Source organism: Dendropsophus ebraccatus, unplaced genomic scaffold (assembly GCF_027789765.1).
Source record: "Dendropsophus ebraccatus isolate aDenEbr1 unplaced genomic scaffold, aDenEbr1.pat pat_scaffold_510_ctg1, whole genome shotgun sequence".
NCBI lineage: Eukaryota > Metazoa > Chordata > Amphibia > Anura > Hylidae > Dendropsophus > Dendropsophus ebraccatus.
Genome location: NW_027210112.1, coordinates 43,412 through 61,435, shown reverse-complemented (window position 1 = coordinate 61,435; position 18,024 = coordinate 43,412). Strand labels below are relative to the sequence as shown.

The 18,024-nt window shown below is 42.4% G+C and overlaps 1 protein-coding gene across 1 annotated transcript in view; it reads right to left on the bottom strand.

Annotated features, from left to right (window-relative positions):
- Positions 1-2,163: 2,163 nt before the first annotated feature.
- LOC138777134 (WD repeat-containing protein on Y chromosome-like) overlaps positions 2,164-18,024 on the bottom strand; it is a 54,752-nt gene continuing 38,891 nt past the window's right edge. Inside the window, exons 6-9 of the mRNA XM_069956240.1 lie at positions 17,409-17,497; positions 11,527-11,717; positions 10,471-10,574; positions 2,164-2,956 (exon numbers count right to left, since the gene is read on the bottom strand). Coding sequence (XP_069812341.1) covers positions 2,788-2,956; positions 10,471-10,574; positions 11,527-11,717; positions 17,409-17,497 — 553 coding nt within the window. The 3' untranslated portion in view covers positions 2,164-2,787. The remainder of the gene's footprint in view (positions 2,957-10,470; positions 10,575-11,526; positions 11,718-17,408; positions 17,498-18,024) is intronic.

The window sequence follows — 18,024 nt, the reverse complement described above, 5'->3', positions numbered from 1 at the left end:
TTTTTTTCCAATGACTCCATGGATGTTACATCTGTGAAATCTGTGAAAAACCTCGGACCCATGTCGCCTGCACCAACATCACTTTACTTGTGCCCCAGGAAGCCAAAAGAAGGAAGCAGTCAGGCACTAAGCCAATTGAGCTGAGACCTGAGTTCGTCTGTGTGGTGATGCCCTGCCAGGTCCAGACAGCAGGGGGTCTCCTTTGGGTGTTGATGTGCTGCCAGGTCTGGGCGGGGGTCTTTCTTTGAGTGGTAATGTGTTTCCAGATGTGGGACTGGGGGACGGAGTGGGGGGTTGACCTCTCCTCTGTGGGGATGCACTGCCATGTATGGGAGGGGGGACTAAAGAAATACCCCGGGGTAATGTGGTGCACATAATTGAAAACAAAAGATTTGGATGATAGCTGTTGGCCTAATGGTCTGACAGCTGTTTAAAAACAACCTGTCACTAATTTCATGTCAGAATCACGGGCAACATAAAATGCACAGGCTCCCTTGACATTCTTATACAAAATTTACTGCAATTTTGGCTTCAGCTTGGAATTGGGCTTGAAGTCATAGAGGCGGTCCCCGACAGTGATTGACAGATCTCTCAGGATGTGCATAGGTACAGATCAGTCATCCAGGGATGACAGACCACTGCTATGGCTCAGAGCCAACATTGCAAGTATGATAAGTCTGCTACAGATAGTCTCTGTGAATTCTAGAAAGTGTGAAGGAAGCCAGTCAGCGTTTCATCCTGCCCGTGGCTTGGACAGCCTGAAACCAGTAGCAGGTTTCCTTTTAATATACATGGCCAGATTTAGGCACAGAAGCTGCAGACAGGATGGTCAGTAGCTGCAGCCTTTGTACTGGTAATGTTCACGTTCCATCCTACTGTATGGAGGAGTGTTGCCATCTTGCATAATTTATATGAAGCAGCCTGAAGGGAGACTTGGTAACCACTGCAGAATATACAAGGCTGGTTGTCACCCAGATCATTGTTACTATGCAATGGTCCAGGCTCACACTGCTTGTTATATATATATATATATATATATATATATATATATATATATATATATAGCAATTACTCATTACCTACAAGAGGCAATAGTGATAGGATATGTGCGGCTCGGAGCCCTGTCAGAAACTGCAGAGGCATATGAAGAACAGGACTGTGTGCATGTGTGTACAAAGTAACTACTAAAAGGACAGACTGGGTGGACCAAGTGGTCTTTTTCTGCCGACACTCTGTGTGATGAGGTCTTGTTTCTTAGCCAGGCTCACAGGAAATTTATATAAATTCAAGAACTAGATGTGTTATAAGATTCCTGTTACTGCTTAATTCAACCAAAAACAATAAACTATTCATACAGTCCGGATAAGCGTATTACTTCTCCAAACATTTTTTTCGAAAGGTCAGGGACTCTGCTTGTGACGTGTTAACCTGCTCAGCCAATCAGCGACTGGGGTGGGACCCCGCTATGGCCACTGACTGGCTGAGCAGGGCGGACATGTGACGACCCGGGTCCCTGCTCAGAACATAAAGTGGCTGCGAACCAGAGTGGGGGAGAGCAGACCCCTGCGCTGGAGCCTGGGAGATAGGTGCATGTTGTTATGTGCACCCACCTCCTCCCTGACTCTTTTGAAAAAAATGGCCAATGCCGGACTACTCCTTTAAACAGGCAAAATCTTTGAAAAAATATTCTGGTATGCTTCAATTCATGCTGGGTTCACAAATGTCTGGCAATCTGAAGCTATCCCATAAGATAATGCAATAGGCTGGATCTATTGCACCCAGTGCAACTAGGCTGACATGTACCTGAATGCTCTCCAGTCTGGTATACAATATTAAAATACATTGAATGCAATGTTTTTTCTCCCCTCATCCAGCTCAACCAGGTTGGATTACCAGACACGTGTGAACCTGGCCTTACAATGATGTGCTTCCCTACAATCCATGGTCAGTTATCCCCCAGTAGGAGTTGAGCCCACTGTTAATAGGTTGCTGACATTTTAGCTATACACCATGTTTTGTGGAAACCTTTTTACACAGACCATTTAGAACATTCTTTAGCAATGGATCCGCTGATCTCTGCTGCCACCTCACCTCATTATCACACAAATATTATGAATGTTATAATGTGCAAGAAAAGGTGAATATCACTTTGCATTCTAGTTTATTCACATAGGTTTGCACGAAGAGCTTCACTGCAGAAAACCACACGTGCATAGCTGCCACCACATGAAGCTTTGTGATAATATAGAAATATTGCACCTCTCCCCTGCAGTATTATTACCCCATGTGTATACATCCTCAAGACAACTCAATATACATACAAAAAAGTGCACCTGTAATTTGGGGCCATCAGTGTTCAGCACGGTGTGCAGGGACAATTTGAAAAAACTAGCTGAAAGATTGTGTAGTTAAAGCGAATGTAATACTACATTTTGAGGTTTTTACATGAATAGACCAGCGCAGGGATGCTAGTGACGTGGTCATTTTCTGAACCGCCCACCGACCCCCAGTGTGACGATCTTTCCTCTGTGACGTGGTTCCATTGGTTATAATGGAGACGCTTCACAGAGGGGAGGGGGTTTCGTCACACTAGGGGCCAGCTTGCCCACCCCCAGTCCTTTATGCCCAGCTGGTGCTAGGGAATAGACCAGTGCTGTGTGCAGGAACCAGGGGCGGCGGTTCAAAAAAAGGACCACACCAGCAGCATCCCTGTATTGGTAAATTTATGTAAAAACCCCAAAGCGATGTACATAGTGGTACATTTGCTTTCAGTTGCCGTCAGTCATCTCATGAAGATACAAAGCTCTGAAATGGATCAGTACCAGCCACAGACATGTCCGGCTTTTCAAAAGTCACAGAATTACTTTCCAGGTTGAAGTATTGAAGATTGTGAAATGCGTTGGGTCCACCGTGGTCCAGAGGCTTGTGCGCGATCTTGTATTTCTCATGACGTAACCTGTAAATAAATAAGATAAATAATAAGAAAGGAATTCCTAAAAGGCCGGACTAGATAGACCAAGCGGTCTTTTTCTGTCGACAGTCTTCTATGGACATAAGGCGGCACAATGCATCGGTTTCAACAGGGTGTTTCCAAATTTTTGATCTCCTCACATTCTATAATATATTAATTTTATATAAAAAGAGTAAGAGGAATAGTGCATGATAGGAGTGCCCAGGTGACATCCTATAATACCAAGCAAAATAATGCCACAGTATGTGGGGCTCATACTTTGCACTAGCGCATGCTATACGGTGTGGCTATGTGTACAGACTGTATTTTGGAACATTCTTCTGTCGTAAAACTGCTGTTTTACACCTCTAAAAAATGTGGGAAGATAGGCCCAGATTTGCCTGAATTTTGGTGCAATTTGCGCCGAAAGAATCGTCTGGCACCAAGAAACTATACATGACATATTATTTTGTAGAAAAAACAAAGGGCGACAGCGCTCCATGCTATACGGTGTGGCTGTATATATTGTATACAGATTTTAGACAAGATGACCAATAATCACAAACATGAAACTACTTCTGAAGATCATAACAAATATGGCATCTCTATGATTACAGAATATAATTGTGGTACACAGGAAATTAGAAGGGTCCTAACGAAACATTGGGGTATTATTCTCAGTGATCCCATTTTGAAATCAGTTCTTCCCAAACAACCTAATGTTATTTTCCGTAGAACTAAAACATTACGTAGCCATCTAGCACCTAGCAAACTCTGTAAAATCACTTCAGACATGGAAAATAGTAATAATAAAAACAAAAACAAAAATAAAAAAACTAGGTCTGTGGGCACCGTACGTTGTAATGTAGCGAGGTGCTTATGCTGCAATTGGATAACAGATACCCCAGCATCAACATTTACTTCTATAGTCACCAATGAGATATTTTTTGTCCGTGAAACGTATTCCTGTTCATCACAGTACGTTATTTATCTCTTAGAATGCCCATGTCACCTGCAGTATGTGGGACGCACCATTCAGACGGTGCGTTGCCGCATGAACAAGCATCGAGCTAATATTAAAAATTCATTTTTTTTGCATAGTGTCTCTCGACACTTTTTTCTCAAGCATAATTCTGACCCTAGTAGTTTGAGACTCACTATTTTGGAACGTATAGGAGAGAATGTTCCCAATAGATATAAGCAGCTCATTAATAGGGAATCGTATTGGATTTTTAAACTTTGCTCTTTGTCACCAGATGGCTTAAATGAGACATTAGAAAATACGAAGGTATAATTTTAATTTTATATACTTGTTTCATACATATATATATATATATTTTATATACATTATTTATTATTTTTTATATATATATATATATATATATATATATATATATATATATATATATACTTTTTATATACTCTTTCTTATATATTGTTGTATTTTATGTAATGTAGTATATGGCTATATGCCTTCCTTTATTGGTGTCACAGGTGTCTGTGTTGATTGAAGTGGGAGGTTCTGAGTTCCCCTCCCCCTTTTGATGTCATTTTGGTTTGTGATATATATTGCTGTTTTGTTTTGTCAGTATCATGACTCTTGAGAAAGGAACCGGTGCGGTTCCGAAACGCGTTGAGTCTCCACAATAAAACATTTTTATTACTCACTGTGCCTCGATCTCAATTTGGACCTGCGCCCCATAATCCGTGTAGTCTGGAGTTGGAGGTTGTTTATATTATTTTGTAGACACTTTTCCAATGAGTCAGTGAAAATCGACATGACCTCTGTAAAAGTGGGGAGTTTTGTTTAAAGGAGCCGAGGCCTAAACTATTGTGGTTTGAGTTTGTCTAAACTTAGACAGCCAGATTTATCAAATAGCCTGAACTATTGTGATAAATTAGGAGACTGTCTAGTCTTGGTTTTCACTAAGAATAAGTAAAGTAAGTAAATAAGTAAATCTGGGCCATAGCTTGTCTACTAATTTTAAGGGTGCCTTCACACCTACCGTATCACAGCGGATTTGACAGTGCGTATTTAATGCTGTGTTCATTCATTTAGTTAAATCTGCTGCGGATCCGCAGCGGATTTTCTCCTGCGATACGGTAGGTGGGAAGGCACCCTAAAGGGGTATTCTTAGAGGTCCCTCACACAGGACCTACTCTATTAAAAGTGGGTTGTTGCTAAAAAAAGTGCAGTGCTCATTTGGGTGGACCGGGTCAGTCCACATATCACATGCAGAGTAGGTTCAGGTTTGCGTGAATTTGGATGCTCTTTGTTTGAATCCTAGTTGCTGGAAAAGAATGATGCAACCCTAAAGCTGCCTGGAAAACATGGATACAGCTTATGTGAACCTGAACGTACTGTAAGTTCACTCATCTCTAATCACATGGTAATATATAGTCTGTAATATATCAGTTTTCTATCCTAAAACATTAGACAAGGAAGTGAGGACCCACATGTTAAACCTGATCGCCCTTCTCCAACCTTAATGGGTGCCATTTACCCCCTTTAGGACACTAGAGGCAGCCTCCTAGCAATACTATGCAGGCTTCCAGTGGATTTACATGGCAGTGATGCTGAAATAAGTGCCAGATGAAGTCCTCATTTCCCCTTCTGTCGTCTGCACAATATATACAGATAATTCATTAATCCACAATGAACCTGCAGGCACAGCCGCAATCCTTTTATGAATTATCATTTATGATGTATTGAGCTGTAAAATAACAGAGGTTACTGGGTTATTGAGCTTTCTTCTTCGCAATTACTTTCCTTTTTAGTTCAATGTAGGGAACATTTTGCACCGAGATAAGAAATCCCAGGACATTTAGGTTGTATCGATAACAGAACAGAAAATTATTCACATAGCAGCTGAAAGGGTATGGAGGAGTTCCCAACATATACTAGGAAAATGACAGCTTCTATTCTCTAACTCACTGCTAGATTCTACCTCCAATAATGAAGCAAAATATGATTTTATATGTAAGATTTCCCTTCAAAACCCCTTTAGGGTACAAACCCACTTGACGTATTTGCTGCGTGAATCAGTCTTAAAAATAAGCAGGCAAAACGCAGGTTGGCTTTATACGATTGTTCTGCGTTAAAATACGCAATTGCGTATTTTTGAAGCGTGAAGCTTGTTGTTAGCAAAGCATCAGTTAACAACCTGTGCGAAAAACGCATGTAGTTTCACGCTTCAAAAATACGCAATTGCATATTTTAACGTAGAACAATTGTATAAAGCCAACCTGCTTTTTGCCTGCTTATTTTTAAGACTGATTCACGCAGCAAATACGTCAAGTGGGTTTGTACCCTTAAAGCGAATCTGTATCACCCAAAAAGTGCCCCAAAACCCTCTAACGTTTGTTAGCTCTCCCCAATCCATGCCTGGTCCAGTGGTCTATCTGTCTCTTGGGACCACTGTCTAGGGAATAAACTTATTTTATTTAGGTGGTGCAGTTTAGTGCCGTGTCAAAAGGGCGGGGCCTAGAGAATCCGTGCCCTAGGCCTGCCACATTTCTCTTCTTCCATGGCCTGGATATTCATGTTCTGAAGGCTTAGTGTTGCTCTAGGCCCTGCCTCTTAGTGCCACCTTCCACTACCTGAATAAAAGAGTTTTTTTTTATGTGAACACAAGCTCCAGGAGACAGATCAGATCAGGCATGGGTGGGGAAGAGCTAACGAATGGTACCAGGGGGTTGAGGATTGTGTTCGGGCGATACAGATTCACTTTAAATTGATCAGTATATTGTGTGCACATAGCCTGACTCTGTGCTGCAGATCCGTGCACAAAGTATCTCTGTTCCCTCCCTCTAAGGACAATCATAATCTTATGGCCTATCTTAGTGATAAGCAATAATGTTATCTAATAGGAATACCGAGAAGGTCATTTGGGTGGCCATGGGCATCCAAAAATCTGCTGGGCTCAGCCTAGGGCTTATGCCTCTTTGTTCTAGCAGTTGTCTGAAATTACAATTGATACATTTAGTGACAATCTAAAAATTTTTGTAAAAAATAGGACAAAGTATTTTTCTAAATTTAAAATTCTCGTCTTGTAAAAACGTCTACTCTTAAAAACAAAAGTCTACTTTATGTATTTATTAACCCCTTGCCCCAAAATGACGTCCTGGGACGTCATGAAATGCCAGTGCTTAATGCATCATGACGTCCCAGGACGTCATGAAAGTAAACAAACACTGTGCAAAATCGCACAGTGATGTTTACTGTTTCTGGGCACCGGCAGGACCCAGGGTCTCCTAGCAACAGCCAGGAGACACACCTGGGCCCCGACGGTCAGTTTAACCCTATAGATGCGGTGGTCAGTACTGACCGCGGAATCTATAGGATTGACAGGAGGAGGGAGCTCCCCCTGTCACCCATCGGGACCCGTGCAGTGTGATGGGGAGTCCCGACGTGTGGCTGAGTCTGCTCATAATCAGTGGAGCATGGCCCCCCGGCGTATCTGCAGATCTGACCCCCGCGCCCCCCCCCCCCTCCCGCTGAGTACATATAGTAGTATATAGGAGTGACAGGAGGAGGGATCTCCCCCTGTCACCTATGGGGACCCTCACAGCGCGATCGCGGGTGTCCCCCAGCTTGTGGAATCAGTGCACCAGTAACAGCAGAAGCCTGTGAGATCGCGCCGAAGGCTTTGTCTCACACACTGACACAGTGACAGCCTGTCAGATCCTGCGGCGCGATCTCACAGTAGCGATCTGTGCAGTAGTTACTGTAGTGTAGTGTAGTGTAGTAGCAGTTACGATCGCGGGGTCCCGATGTGTCCCCCAGCTTGTAGAATCTTTGCATCAGTAACTGCTGCTACTACTACACTACACTACAGTAACTACTGCACAGATCGCTACTGTGAGATCGCGCCGCAGGATCTGACAGTCTGTCACTTAGTGTGTGAGACAGAGCCATCGGCGCGATCTCACAGGCTTCTGCTGTTACTGGTGCACTGATTCCACAAGCTGGGGGACACATCGGGACCCCGCGATTGCGCTGTAAGGGTCCCCATAGGTGACAGGGGGAGATCCCTCCTCTTGGTACTCCTATATACTACTATATGTATTCAGCAGGAGGGGGGGGGGGGGCGCGGGGGTCAGATCTGCAGATACGCCGGGGGGCCAGGCTCCACTGATTATGAGTAGGCTCAGCCACACGTCGGGACTCCCCATCACACTGCACGGGTCCCGATGGGTGACAGGGGGAGCTTCCTCCTCCTGTTACCACTATAGATTGCACACAGATTACCACTATAGATTGACCCTGTGATAGCTAGTATAACACATAGTAGTACATCAGAATTGATATGTGCTATACCTGTCAATGTCAGGCTATAGCACATAGCAGTACTGATAAACTACTTTTTGTTATACTAGCTATCACAGGGTCCTGATGTGTGCCTGCACTGTGTACCTGCTAAACATGGCCCCCAGTATGGTAACCTGTGAGATTGCGCCACAAGCTCTGTCTCACAGGCTGTCAGTGTAAAACTGACAGGTATGGCACATAGCAGCACTGATGTACTGCTATGTGCTATACTAGCGATCTAACAATTGCAGCGTTTAGTCCCATAGGGGAACAAAATAATAAAGTAAAAACATAAATAAAATAATAAAGTAAAAAATGTAGATTTTATCTTTCATGGCAAAATGCTTAAGACTTTCCTCCAACACCTGTGAGGTCTAAATGCTCATTACACCCCTAGAAGAATTTTATGTGATGTCCAGTTTCCAAAATCGTGTAATTTCTGGGGGGTTTCCTCTGTAATAGCATCATGGGGGGTGCTGCAAACGCATATGGTCCCTAAAAACTGTTTTAACAAAATATGTGAGAAGAGCATCTTTCCCCAAACAACAGTTTGTGACCCATATAGGGTACTGCCGTACTCAGAAGAAATTGGGGAACATATTTTTTGTATTATTTCCTTGTCTGTCTTATTATATTAGAAATTTTAAGCCAAAAATGAATTTTACTGGAATATTTTTTCCATTTTCATTGCCCACTGCTAAATACTTTCTCCAAACACCTGGGGAGTGCTTATACTTACTACACCCCTGGATGATTAATTTGAAGGGTTTAGTTTCCAAAATGGGGTCACTTGTGGGGCGGTCCACTCTGCTGGTACTACAGGGGCACTCCAAGCGCATGTTGCACCCAGAAACTGCTCCATGAAAATATACACTGAAAATGCAAGAGGACACTCCTTCCCTTCTAAGCCCTGCCATATGCCCAAACATGGTTTATACCCCCATATGGGGTATTTTTGTACTCAGGAGAACTTGCGTTACAAATTTTGGGGTGCATTTTTGCATATGTTCTTTGTGAAAATATGAAATTTTAAACTAAAAGAAAATATTAATGGAAAAAAAGCCAGTCTTTAATTTTTTATGTCCTAATAAGAAATGCTTTCCTCAAACACCTGTAAGGTCAAAATGCTCACTACACCTCTCAATTAAATCATTGAGGGGTGCAGTTTTTAATATGGGGTGAGTTATGGGGGTTTCTAACATACAAGCTGCTCCAATTCACTTCACAAATGGACTGGTCCCTAAAAAAATAGATTTTTGAAATTTTCATGAAAATGTGAAAATTGCTGATAAACTTCTAAGCCTTGTAGCATCCTAGGAAAATAAAATATGTTAACCAAATCATGCAAGCACATAGCAAACGTATTGCTAATGTGACTTAGTAACTCATTTATGTGGTGTGACCTACTTTTTTAGAAGCAGAAATTTTCAAAGTCATACTAATGCAAATTTTTCAAATTTTTCATAACATTTTGCACTTTTTCCCCACAAAACACCAAAAATATTGACTGATTGAATACAATAACATAAAGTACAATGTGTCACGAGAAAACAATCCCAGAATTGTGAGCATACGTTGAAGCATTGCAGAGTTATAATGAAATGAAGAGAGACAGGTCAGATTATGAAAAATGAGCTTGGTCATTAAGGCCAAAACATGCTGCGGAGGCAAGGGGTTAAACATCGTATTACTTTTTACGGCTATGTTTCCACGCAGTATTTTTACTCAGTATTTTGCAACCAAAACCAGGAGTGGATTGAAAACACTGAAAGGCTATGTTCACACACTTGAAATTTAGTGGATGGTTGTCATTTAATGGCAAATAATTGCCGTTATTTTAAAACAGCGGCCGTTGTTTTGAAATAATGGCCGTTATTTGCCATTAAATGGCAGCCATCCGCTCAGTGTGTGAACATAGCCTTTCTGTGTTCAATCTGTCCAATCCACTTCTGGTTTTGGTGGTTGCAAAATACTGAGCAAAAATACCGTGTGGGAACATAACCTAAAGATGTAAGAAGGCAATTTTCAGAAAAAAAAAACTGTAGGCATGAAACCAACATAAATCAGGCCATTTTACGAACAACACTGGAAGTATTCACAATGACATTTAGAACAATTATTAACCCAATATGAAATGGAAATGTCTCCTCTTACGCATGGAAATATTTTGTTTGGGTGACCGGCTTTCCTATTGCATGGTACATCTCACCTTTTCCCACTGCCACAGGAGAGATTCTGCTTGTTGATCTCCTCCTGGATATCTTCTTCTGTTATAGTTAGCAGTAAGGACTTTGCATTGTAGTTTATTTCATTCTGCAGAATACATCACAGATATATGACACAGGAGACTCGGGTTTGCAGGTGTAATGTAAAAAAAATGTTATTGCAGATTGGACCATAAATACAAAATGTTACTCGTAGCATTTATGGGAGGACACTGCGGAGAGATTACTGCGCTAAGAATGGGATTTTCTTATTCCTAAGGTTTTTAAACAGAAATGGGCCTCCTGCTATTGCTGGTATATATGGTAATATTTTCCTTTCCATCCCAGGACATGACAGTCCAGTGTATACTGCTCCCCTTACCCCCTTTGCATTCTCTGTAGAAGTGTTGGTGCCATGGCAAAGGGGCAGGGCCAAGAGAACCAGTGCCCTAGGCCTGCCACACCTCTGTCCATCTGTCCGTGGGCATGTTCATGTTCTGAAGGACTAGGCCTGCTAGGGTTGCTCTAGGCCCTATCTCTTTGACATAGTGCCACGCGGCACTGCCCGAATAAAAGAGTTCTTTATACGAACAGCGGCTCCAGGAGGCATGGATGGGGAAGAGCTAATGAATAGTACCAAAGGTTTGGGGGCAGTGTTCAGGAAATACAGATTCCCTTTAAATTTGTCAGTATACTGTGTGCAGATCCTCGCAGAAAGTATCTCTGTCCTCATTCCCTCTCAGGATTGATGGGGTTCCCAGAGATCCCTCAACAATCATAATCGTCTGGCATATTTTAGTAATAATAAATAATGTTATCTAATGGGAATACCGAGAGGGTCAGAAGAGAAGGGCATCTAAAAATCTGTTGGGCTCAGCCAAATGTCTGGACCTCCACGGACATAAACATCTGTCGATTAGAGGGGTCTTAGCACTGAGATCCTGACCAGTCTTAACTCTTTACACATCTGTGCAATATGTCAGAAGTTAATATACATGACAGTAATGCTTTATTGTGCATGGGCCCCTTTAATCCTCAATCTTGGCAATCCTTATATATACCTTTATATCTGATGTTTCCTGTGGCTCCTCTTCCTCTTGAGAAGTCACTTCTTCAGGCTCATCCGTGGGCTGCTCCAGCACTGGATGCACGGGCATGCTCTCTGGGTCAATGAGGATCTCATACGGCACCATGGGATGTTTCCAAGATGCCGGAGTGAACACCTCCCATGGATCCTCCTGGCCAAACGTCCCTGGAATAATATAGGAGCTGTCAGTATAAGTTCTATAACCTCCGTCTATTAGTGCAGTAACTATCCCGTGTGTAACTATTGGTTATAAGGATTAAAATCTTTCCACACAGTTCTGCTAAGGGAAACACGTTTAATCCTTTAGCTACTAAATTGCTGCTTTAGGATTAGTTGGCAGAAAACTTCATGCCAGGGAGCTGGCACCGTCATGTACCAAACAGTTATTTATTATTGGGTCTCTGTGGGGCACAAATGATACAACACACCATCTGTAGAAAGAAACATTTATATGACCCAGCAGCGATGATCTATTATTTAGTGGGTTCTGCGAATAACTGCTGTAAAATATTCAATCAATACATAGATATGTAGAATATTCAGTACACAAAAGATCTGGGTAACACAAATATCCTTTTTTATCATTTTTTTTCTAGCAGAATGACAATAGTGGCCCTGCTGTGGGCCCATATTGCACCTTCCATAAACCTTCAATCTTGATACAGAGGCATTTAGAGGTTTTCTTATCTTGGATTCTGTATAAATCTATGACATTTTGGCATGTTCGTTGACATGGTCTAATGCACCCATACAGGGTCTGTGGGACCAAAGAGGTCATTATTGTCTTTTAGGATAGTGCCAGAAAGACATGTTGGTAGCCAGCACCCTGCTCTGTACTGATGAGGGGAAACAACCCAAAACTGCTGTCTACAGATGGTTAAGTTCCCTTTCTAAGGAGCTTCTGGCTTGGCTCATTAAATCCCCAGTCATGTTCTAAGGCTTCTTAAAGGAGACAAACCCTGATTAGTAGATAAAGATAAAGATCATCTGACATATCTGTGTGATCTGTGCTTGGTGGTAGAGGAAGTACATAGACTTTTATGGACCAAAGTTAAACTTTGCCCTTTTTGATACAGTAAATATATTATTATACTTTATGCTTATTATGTCAATTTTGCCCCATTCCTGCTTGACCCCTTATGCTTAGGATTGTAAAATGACGGGGATGGGGGTGGGTAGGGCGTATTACGGCACCAAACCACCTAATTTACATATGAATAAAAAAGAAGGTAAGAAAATTACCTTCATTCTCAGTGTCGCCAGCCCAATGGGAACATAACAGCAGATTCTTCTAACCTGTTGTTATTTTTCCTTTAATTTACCAAAAATGACTCCAGAAAAACAACTCTACATTCTTGGTCAGTAGGTGTCTTCCTTCTCTTCTATCTGCTGTTCACTGCCTGTTGCCAGGGGAAATATGTCTCTAGTAGCAGATAGACAAGGACTGAACACAGGATGCGAGGGTGGTGGCTAGACTGTAGTGTGTTCAGGGGCCAGAAAAAGTCTACATGCTTGCACCCTAAGTCTAACAGTGTTACACATTGTGAACAGTCCTGCCTGAAAGGTAAACTGAGGTTTTTCTCATATCTTCGCAGCACCAGCTAGGGGCTTAGTGTCACTCCTTCCATGCTGTGCTGCTGCTGTTTATTTCTTTTTTTGCTCAAATAGCACATAGAGAAGCCAGTGCATCAATAACCCCTTCTCTTTTCACATGCCATCTATAGTGGTGTATTGTAAATCATCCCCCAGCACAGTTCAAGCCTGTTCAGTCCTATGCACTTTCACCAGAACTATGTTATGGCATAGCTGAGAGGAGTGGGTGATGCGCTATGTAAAGTCCAGGTGCTGGCCGCAGTTATCTCTGAATCTCAAGAACTAGTTGATAACAAAACATGGCTGCTTTCTTCCATAAACAGCATCTCTCCTGTCCTCAGTTTAGGCAAGGTTTTGCAGCCTAGTTTCATTGAAGTGAAATGGGATAAACTGTAATACCACAAACAACCTGAAGCCAGGAGTGGTGATGTTTCTGCAATAAATAGTTATGCTTTTTCTAATCCTGGATAACCTCTTCAATGAATGTCTATGCAACATTTATCCTGGGCGGTTACATTCTAAAACCACCGATACAACAGAGCACCTTTCACCACTTCGAATTAAGTATGTACAGGTATACAATACGCGTCAAAATAAACAATCCCCCTAAAACTTAGCTTTCATTCTGGTGGTTTAAGAAACACCCATAATTAGTGTCCCCATACCAAAACTATTTACATATGATAAAAAAGAATCATACACATCCGGAATGTATTGATCCTTTATTAGTAATGCAAATCAGGCAAAATCGTGTAAGAGTAGCGATCACACCTCAATGCCCAAGAATGAGTATCCATGTAAAAATGTAAGGGAAGTCTCCCAACGCATTTCTGCCCCTATTCTTAGTGGCGTCTTCAGGGGAGTAGGTTCTGCCACTGCAGACGCTGAATACATCTATAGTCCGAAGCTGTGTTGGGGCATGCAGTACTTTGCTGTATAAGCTGCCACTGCAGTAACTCACTGACATGTACAGGGGAACACAATTCTCCTGCATACTACTCCATAAGGCACACTGATTTCACGGCCAGTGAGTAGCCGTATGACGGCCTGACCACATTTGTATCTCGGCTTGCCCTTATATATATATCTAACACAGTGGCATCTAGTATAAACCTTAGTCATAGGAATGATATATGTGACAAGGTGCACTAATACTCTGCTGTTGCCATAATACTGTGCATAATATTATTGTATCCAGGAACCTCTGATACATCCTGTAGAGGTCAGTTAACTTACTCCCCTGATGACGCCACTAAGAATAGAGGCAGAAACACGTTGGGAGACTACCCTTACATTTTTACACGGATACTCATTCTAGGGCATTGAGGTGTAATCACTACTCTTTTGCATTACTAACAAGGATCAATAGATTCCAGATTTGTATGCTTATTTTTTTCATACGTAGATAGTTTTGGTATGGGGGACACTGATTATGGGTGTTTCTGAAACAGCCAGAATAGAAGCAAATTTTTAGGCTTTTCCCACATTTTTTCTGGTACATCTTTCACCACTTGAAAGAACTCCACCTGATGGCTCTGTACACAGCTTTTATGAGTTCTTTCCGTATGTATAATCCCGTGAAGCTCCACATTAGCCGGTTATTGATAGGTAGCAAGGAACATGATAAATGAGCAGCAAGGGGCTTGATTATTCCCAATGCTGTCTAGAAATCTGCCATGTTTCTACCATTATTTCTCAGGGGTGTCAGCAGGAAACAACAGAGATCTGACACAGAAATGATGAAGTCTTTCATCTTATAAATTAAATGTTTTTTTTCCTCCTACTTGATAGACACCAACACTAACAATTATGCTGTAATTGGGCCTCCTATTTAGCTTCTGTACTTCACAGGTTGCCATAATGAGTTCAATCCTATTGACAGGCTGTATAATCTCCCCGGATGCCGCCTAGCCCCACTGATTAATGTAGATATCTGTGTTACTTATGGGCAAAGATTACAAGATAACTGGATCTATTAACTCCAGTTCAAATTGACTGAGAGTACTTGCAAGTCAATTTCCTCCAGGGAGCGTATGCTTTCTGTGGATGCCAAAATTCAGTCGAAGCCAACTACAGCAGCTAATTCATTGTAGGAAATTAGCGGCACCATTCACAAGGATGTTTGGCTGGGAGGAATGCTATGACTGATAGCTGCCAGTATCTTAATAGACGCAAATAGCTTATGATGTTAAACGGAGTCTGTCAGCTCTGTATCCAGCTCAGAGCTGCAAACATGGGCATAAAGCCGATAGGGAGCGAGAATAAACTGCTTCCCCGCTTGAGTGTCATGGAGTCCACGCTGTAGCATGCATGTCTCCTCCTGCCCCCACTACCCTGCACTGATGTACAAGGCTCAATGCTAGAAGCCGAGCTCAGTGCTTCAATTATGTAAGGCAAGAATTCATATGGTGGGCTTGGATGGAAAACATGATTTTATAACTTTGCAAACAGCAAGTCTTTTTCCAATCTCCCTATAAGTTTTCTGCCCATGATATAGAGCAGAATTGCATAGGCAGATACAGAGGTCTAAGGCCCAAGTAGTGCATTTCTGGGTCTCTGGTACATAGTCTTATTCCAAGTCCATTCAGTGTCATTGTCTATAGAAACCCATTGGTTGTTTGCTCCATTCTAAAGAATTATTGTTGAGCAGATCTTGTTCGGTTTCTGTAACGTTATCCGAACTCGAATGCTCAACATTTGATTCTCCATGGCTGCCCCAGGGCTGCCAGGGAAAACATGGAGACAGCCTATTGCCATGTTCACACGGCGTATGACACCGGCCGTTCTCTGACCCGGCCGTGTCATAGAACGTCCGGTGTCAGTGAAGATTTGTGCTGAATTATGATGCGGGCGCATCCGTGTGCGCCCGCATCCCAATTCACCATAGCCGACAATGGAGAATGCGGCCCGGGCTGTACTTTCCATTGTGTTACCTGTCAGGCTTGTGTGGCCACTATTCAATGAATAGGGGCTGCACAAAACTAACATGTCAGTTTTTTGTGCGGCCGCTAGGGATCCCGGACGAAGTGTATACTATATGTATACATTCCGGCTGGGATTGCCTCAGATTGCACTGCACGTAACTTGTGTATTAATCAGGGCTGTTGTTGCAAATCAGCAACAACGGATGTGATTACTATTGAACTTACGTCGTGTAAGCATGGCCTATGGCTGTATCTTTTTTTTTTTCAGGACTCTTTAGGATTGCATCCAAGATCTGCAGCCACAGGGAATGAAACGCTAGAAGTTTGGGTCCGGATGATGTTGCCAAACCTGAACATTTTGGGTTTCTCATCTCTGTGAACCCAACTAGCATTTTTCTTGCTTGACTATGCCCAGTGTACTGAGAGAACCATGGGCATCAGAGTAAATTTTGGTCCTGTCCTGCAACACTTAGACCCCAGACCCAGATTTCAGGCCATGTTCACATGGGTTATGAACCGTGTCAAACAGCGGCTGGTGTCTGACATGTTCCCCGGCCGATACTGCGGTTGATTTTAATTGGAATGCGGGCACATTCAGGTGTGCCCGTGCTCCAATTTGCCATAGACCACAGTGTAAAGTACGTCCGGGAGCCATACTTTACACTGTGAGTACAGCCTATTTTATATGGCCGCTGTTTACCAAACATTGGCCACATAAAATAGACCTGTCAATTATTTTGTGTGACCGCAGGGTGAATACACTACTACGGCCGCTATTCCATACACTTACATGTAATCGATTGCGGTCAATAAGCAACGCCTGTTGTTTCAACCTGCAGTATCGGCCAGGTGAACATGTCAGACATTACCTGTTGTTTGACACTGCCATGTCAAACAACGACCGATGTTCTCACAGTGTGTGAACATGACCCGACACCTAGTTCTTCTTCCTCCTTCCTTGATTTTGTAGACATGGACGGTCCAGTTCTTTCAGTAAACGACCATCCTGAATGGCTCACAAGCCACGTAGGCAGCTCAGCAACTGCGAAATGGAGTAAAGCAGATGACATCTACCCTATCCATATCCTGGCATGCATCAGTCATTATAGTCATGTATAACACCTAAACCTCCAATGTGTGACTATTTGTGCAGACTGTATGGAACCCAATGTTTCATCATTGTTGCCTATTGAGCTTTCCTTTCTCGGTTGACATTTCTGGCATTTTACAGTTTATTCCTTATTCTAGTTTTACACACCCTGATTTAGACACTTTGTGCAGTATTGTTAACATAAATTGACTAATGGTAAGAATATAGTGACACATATAAAGTACAAACCTATAAATTCTCCATCGATGCTCCAGAGGCGTGCTGTACAGTCTAGTGATGAAGACAGCACAACCTTATCCTCATCTATCACTTCAAGTCTAAAAAACAGAAATAAAACATTGTTACAGGTTTGAATACTGCATAGAAAGACCTTGGGTACATAATACTTAAAGGGATTTTTTTTGTAAATAATTATAATCAGGTGATAAAAAAAAATGTACTCAAGGATTTGCTTAGCTAATCCCTTGCTGCAGCTGTGTTCCCTGTTATTGTAGTGGCTGGGGTGACCCTGACTGCAAGTGCCCTTGAACAACTTCTGAAAAGCCACATCTTCTTGAAGAGGGACGGCAATCTGAAAATGTGTTATTGTGGGGCAACTCTTATTCACCTACTACATACAGACATAAAGAGCAATACTTAATGGAAAAGAATAGACGGCGTTCCATAGAAAGGATCGGTGAGTACAAAAAACCGGTGACGCTAACACAGGCAACTTTCACCTTAAGGAGACAATAGAGGCACAACTTTCATGATGGCAAATGAAACAGGCCGCAGCCGCTCCCTATCTCCACAAGGCATGATAATAACAGAAATAAGGGCTTCCTCTGCACCATGGGTATGATGG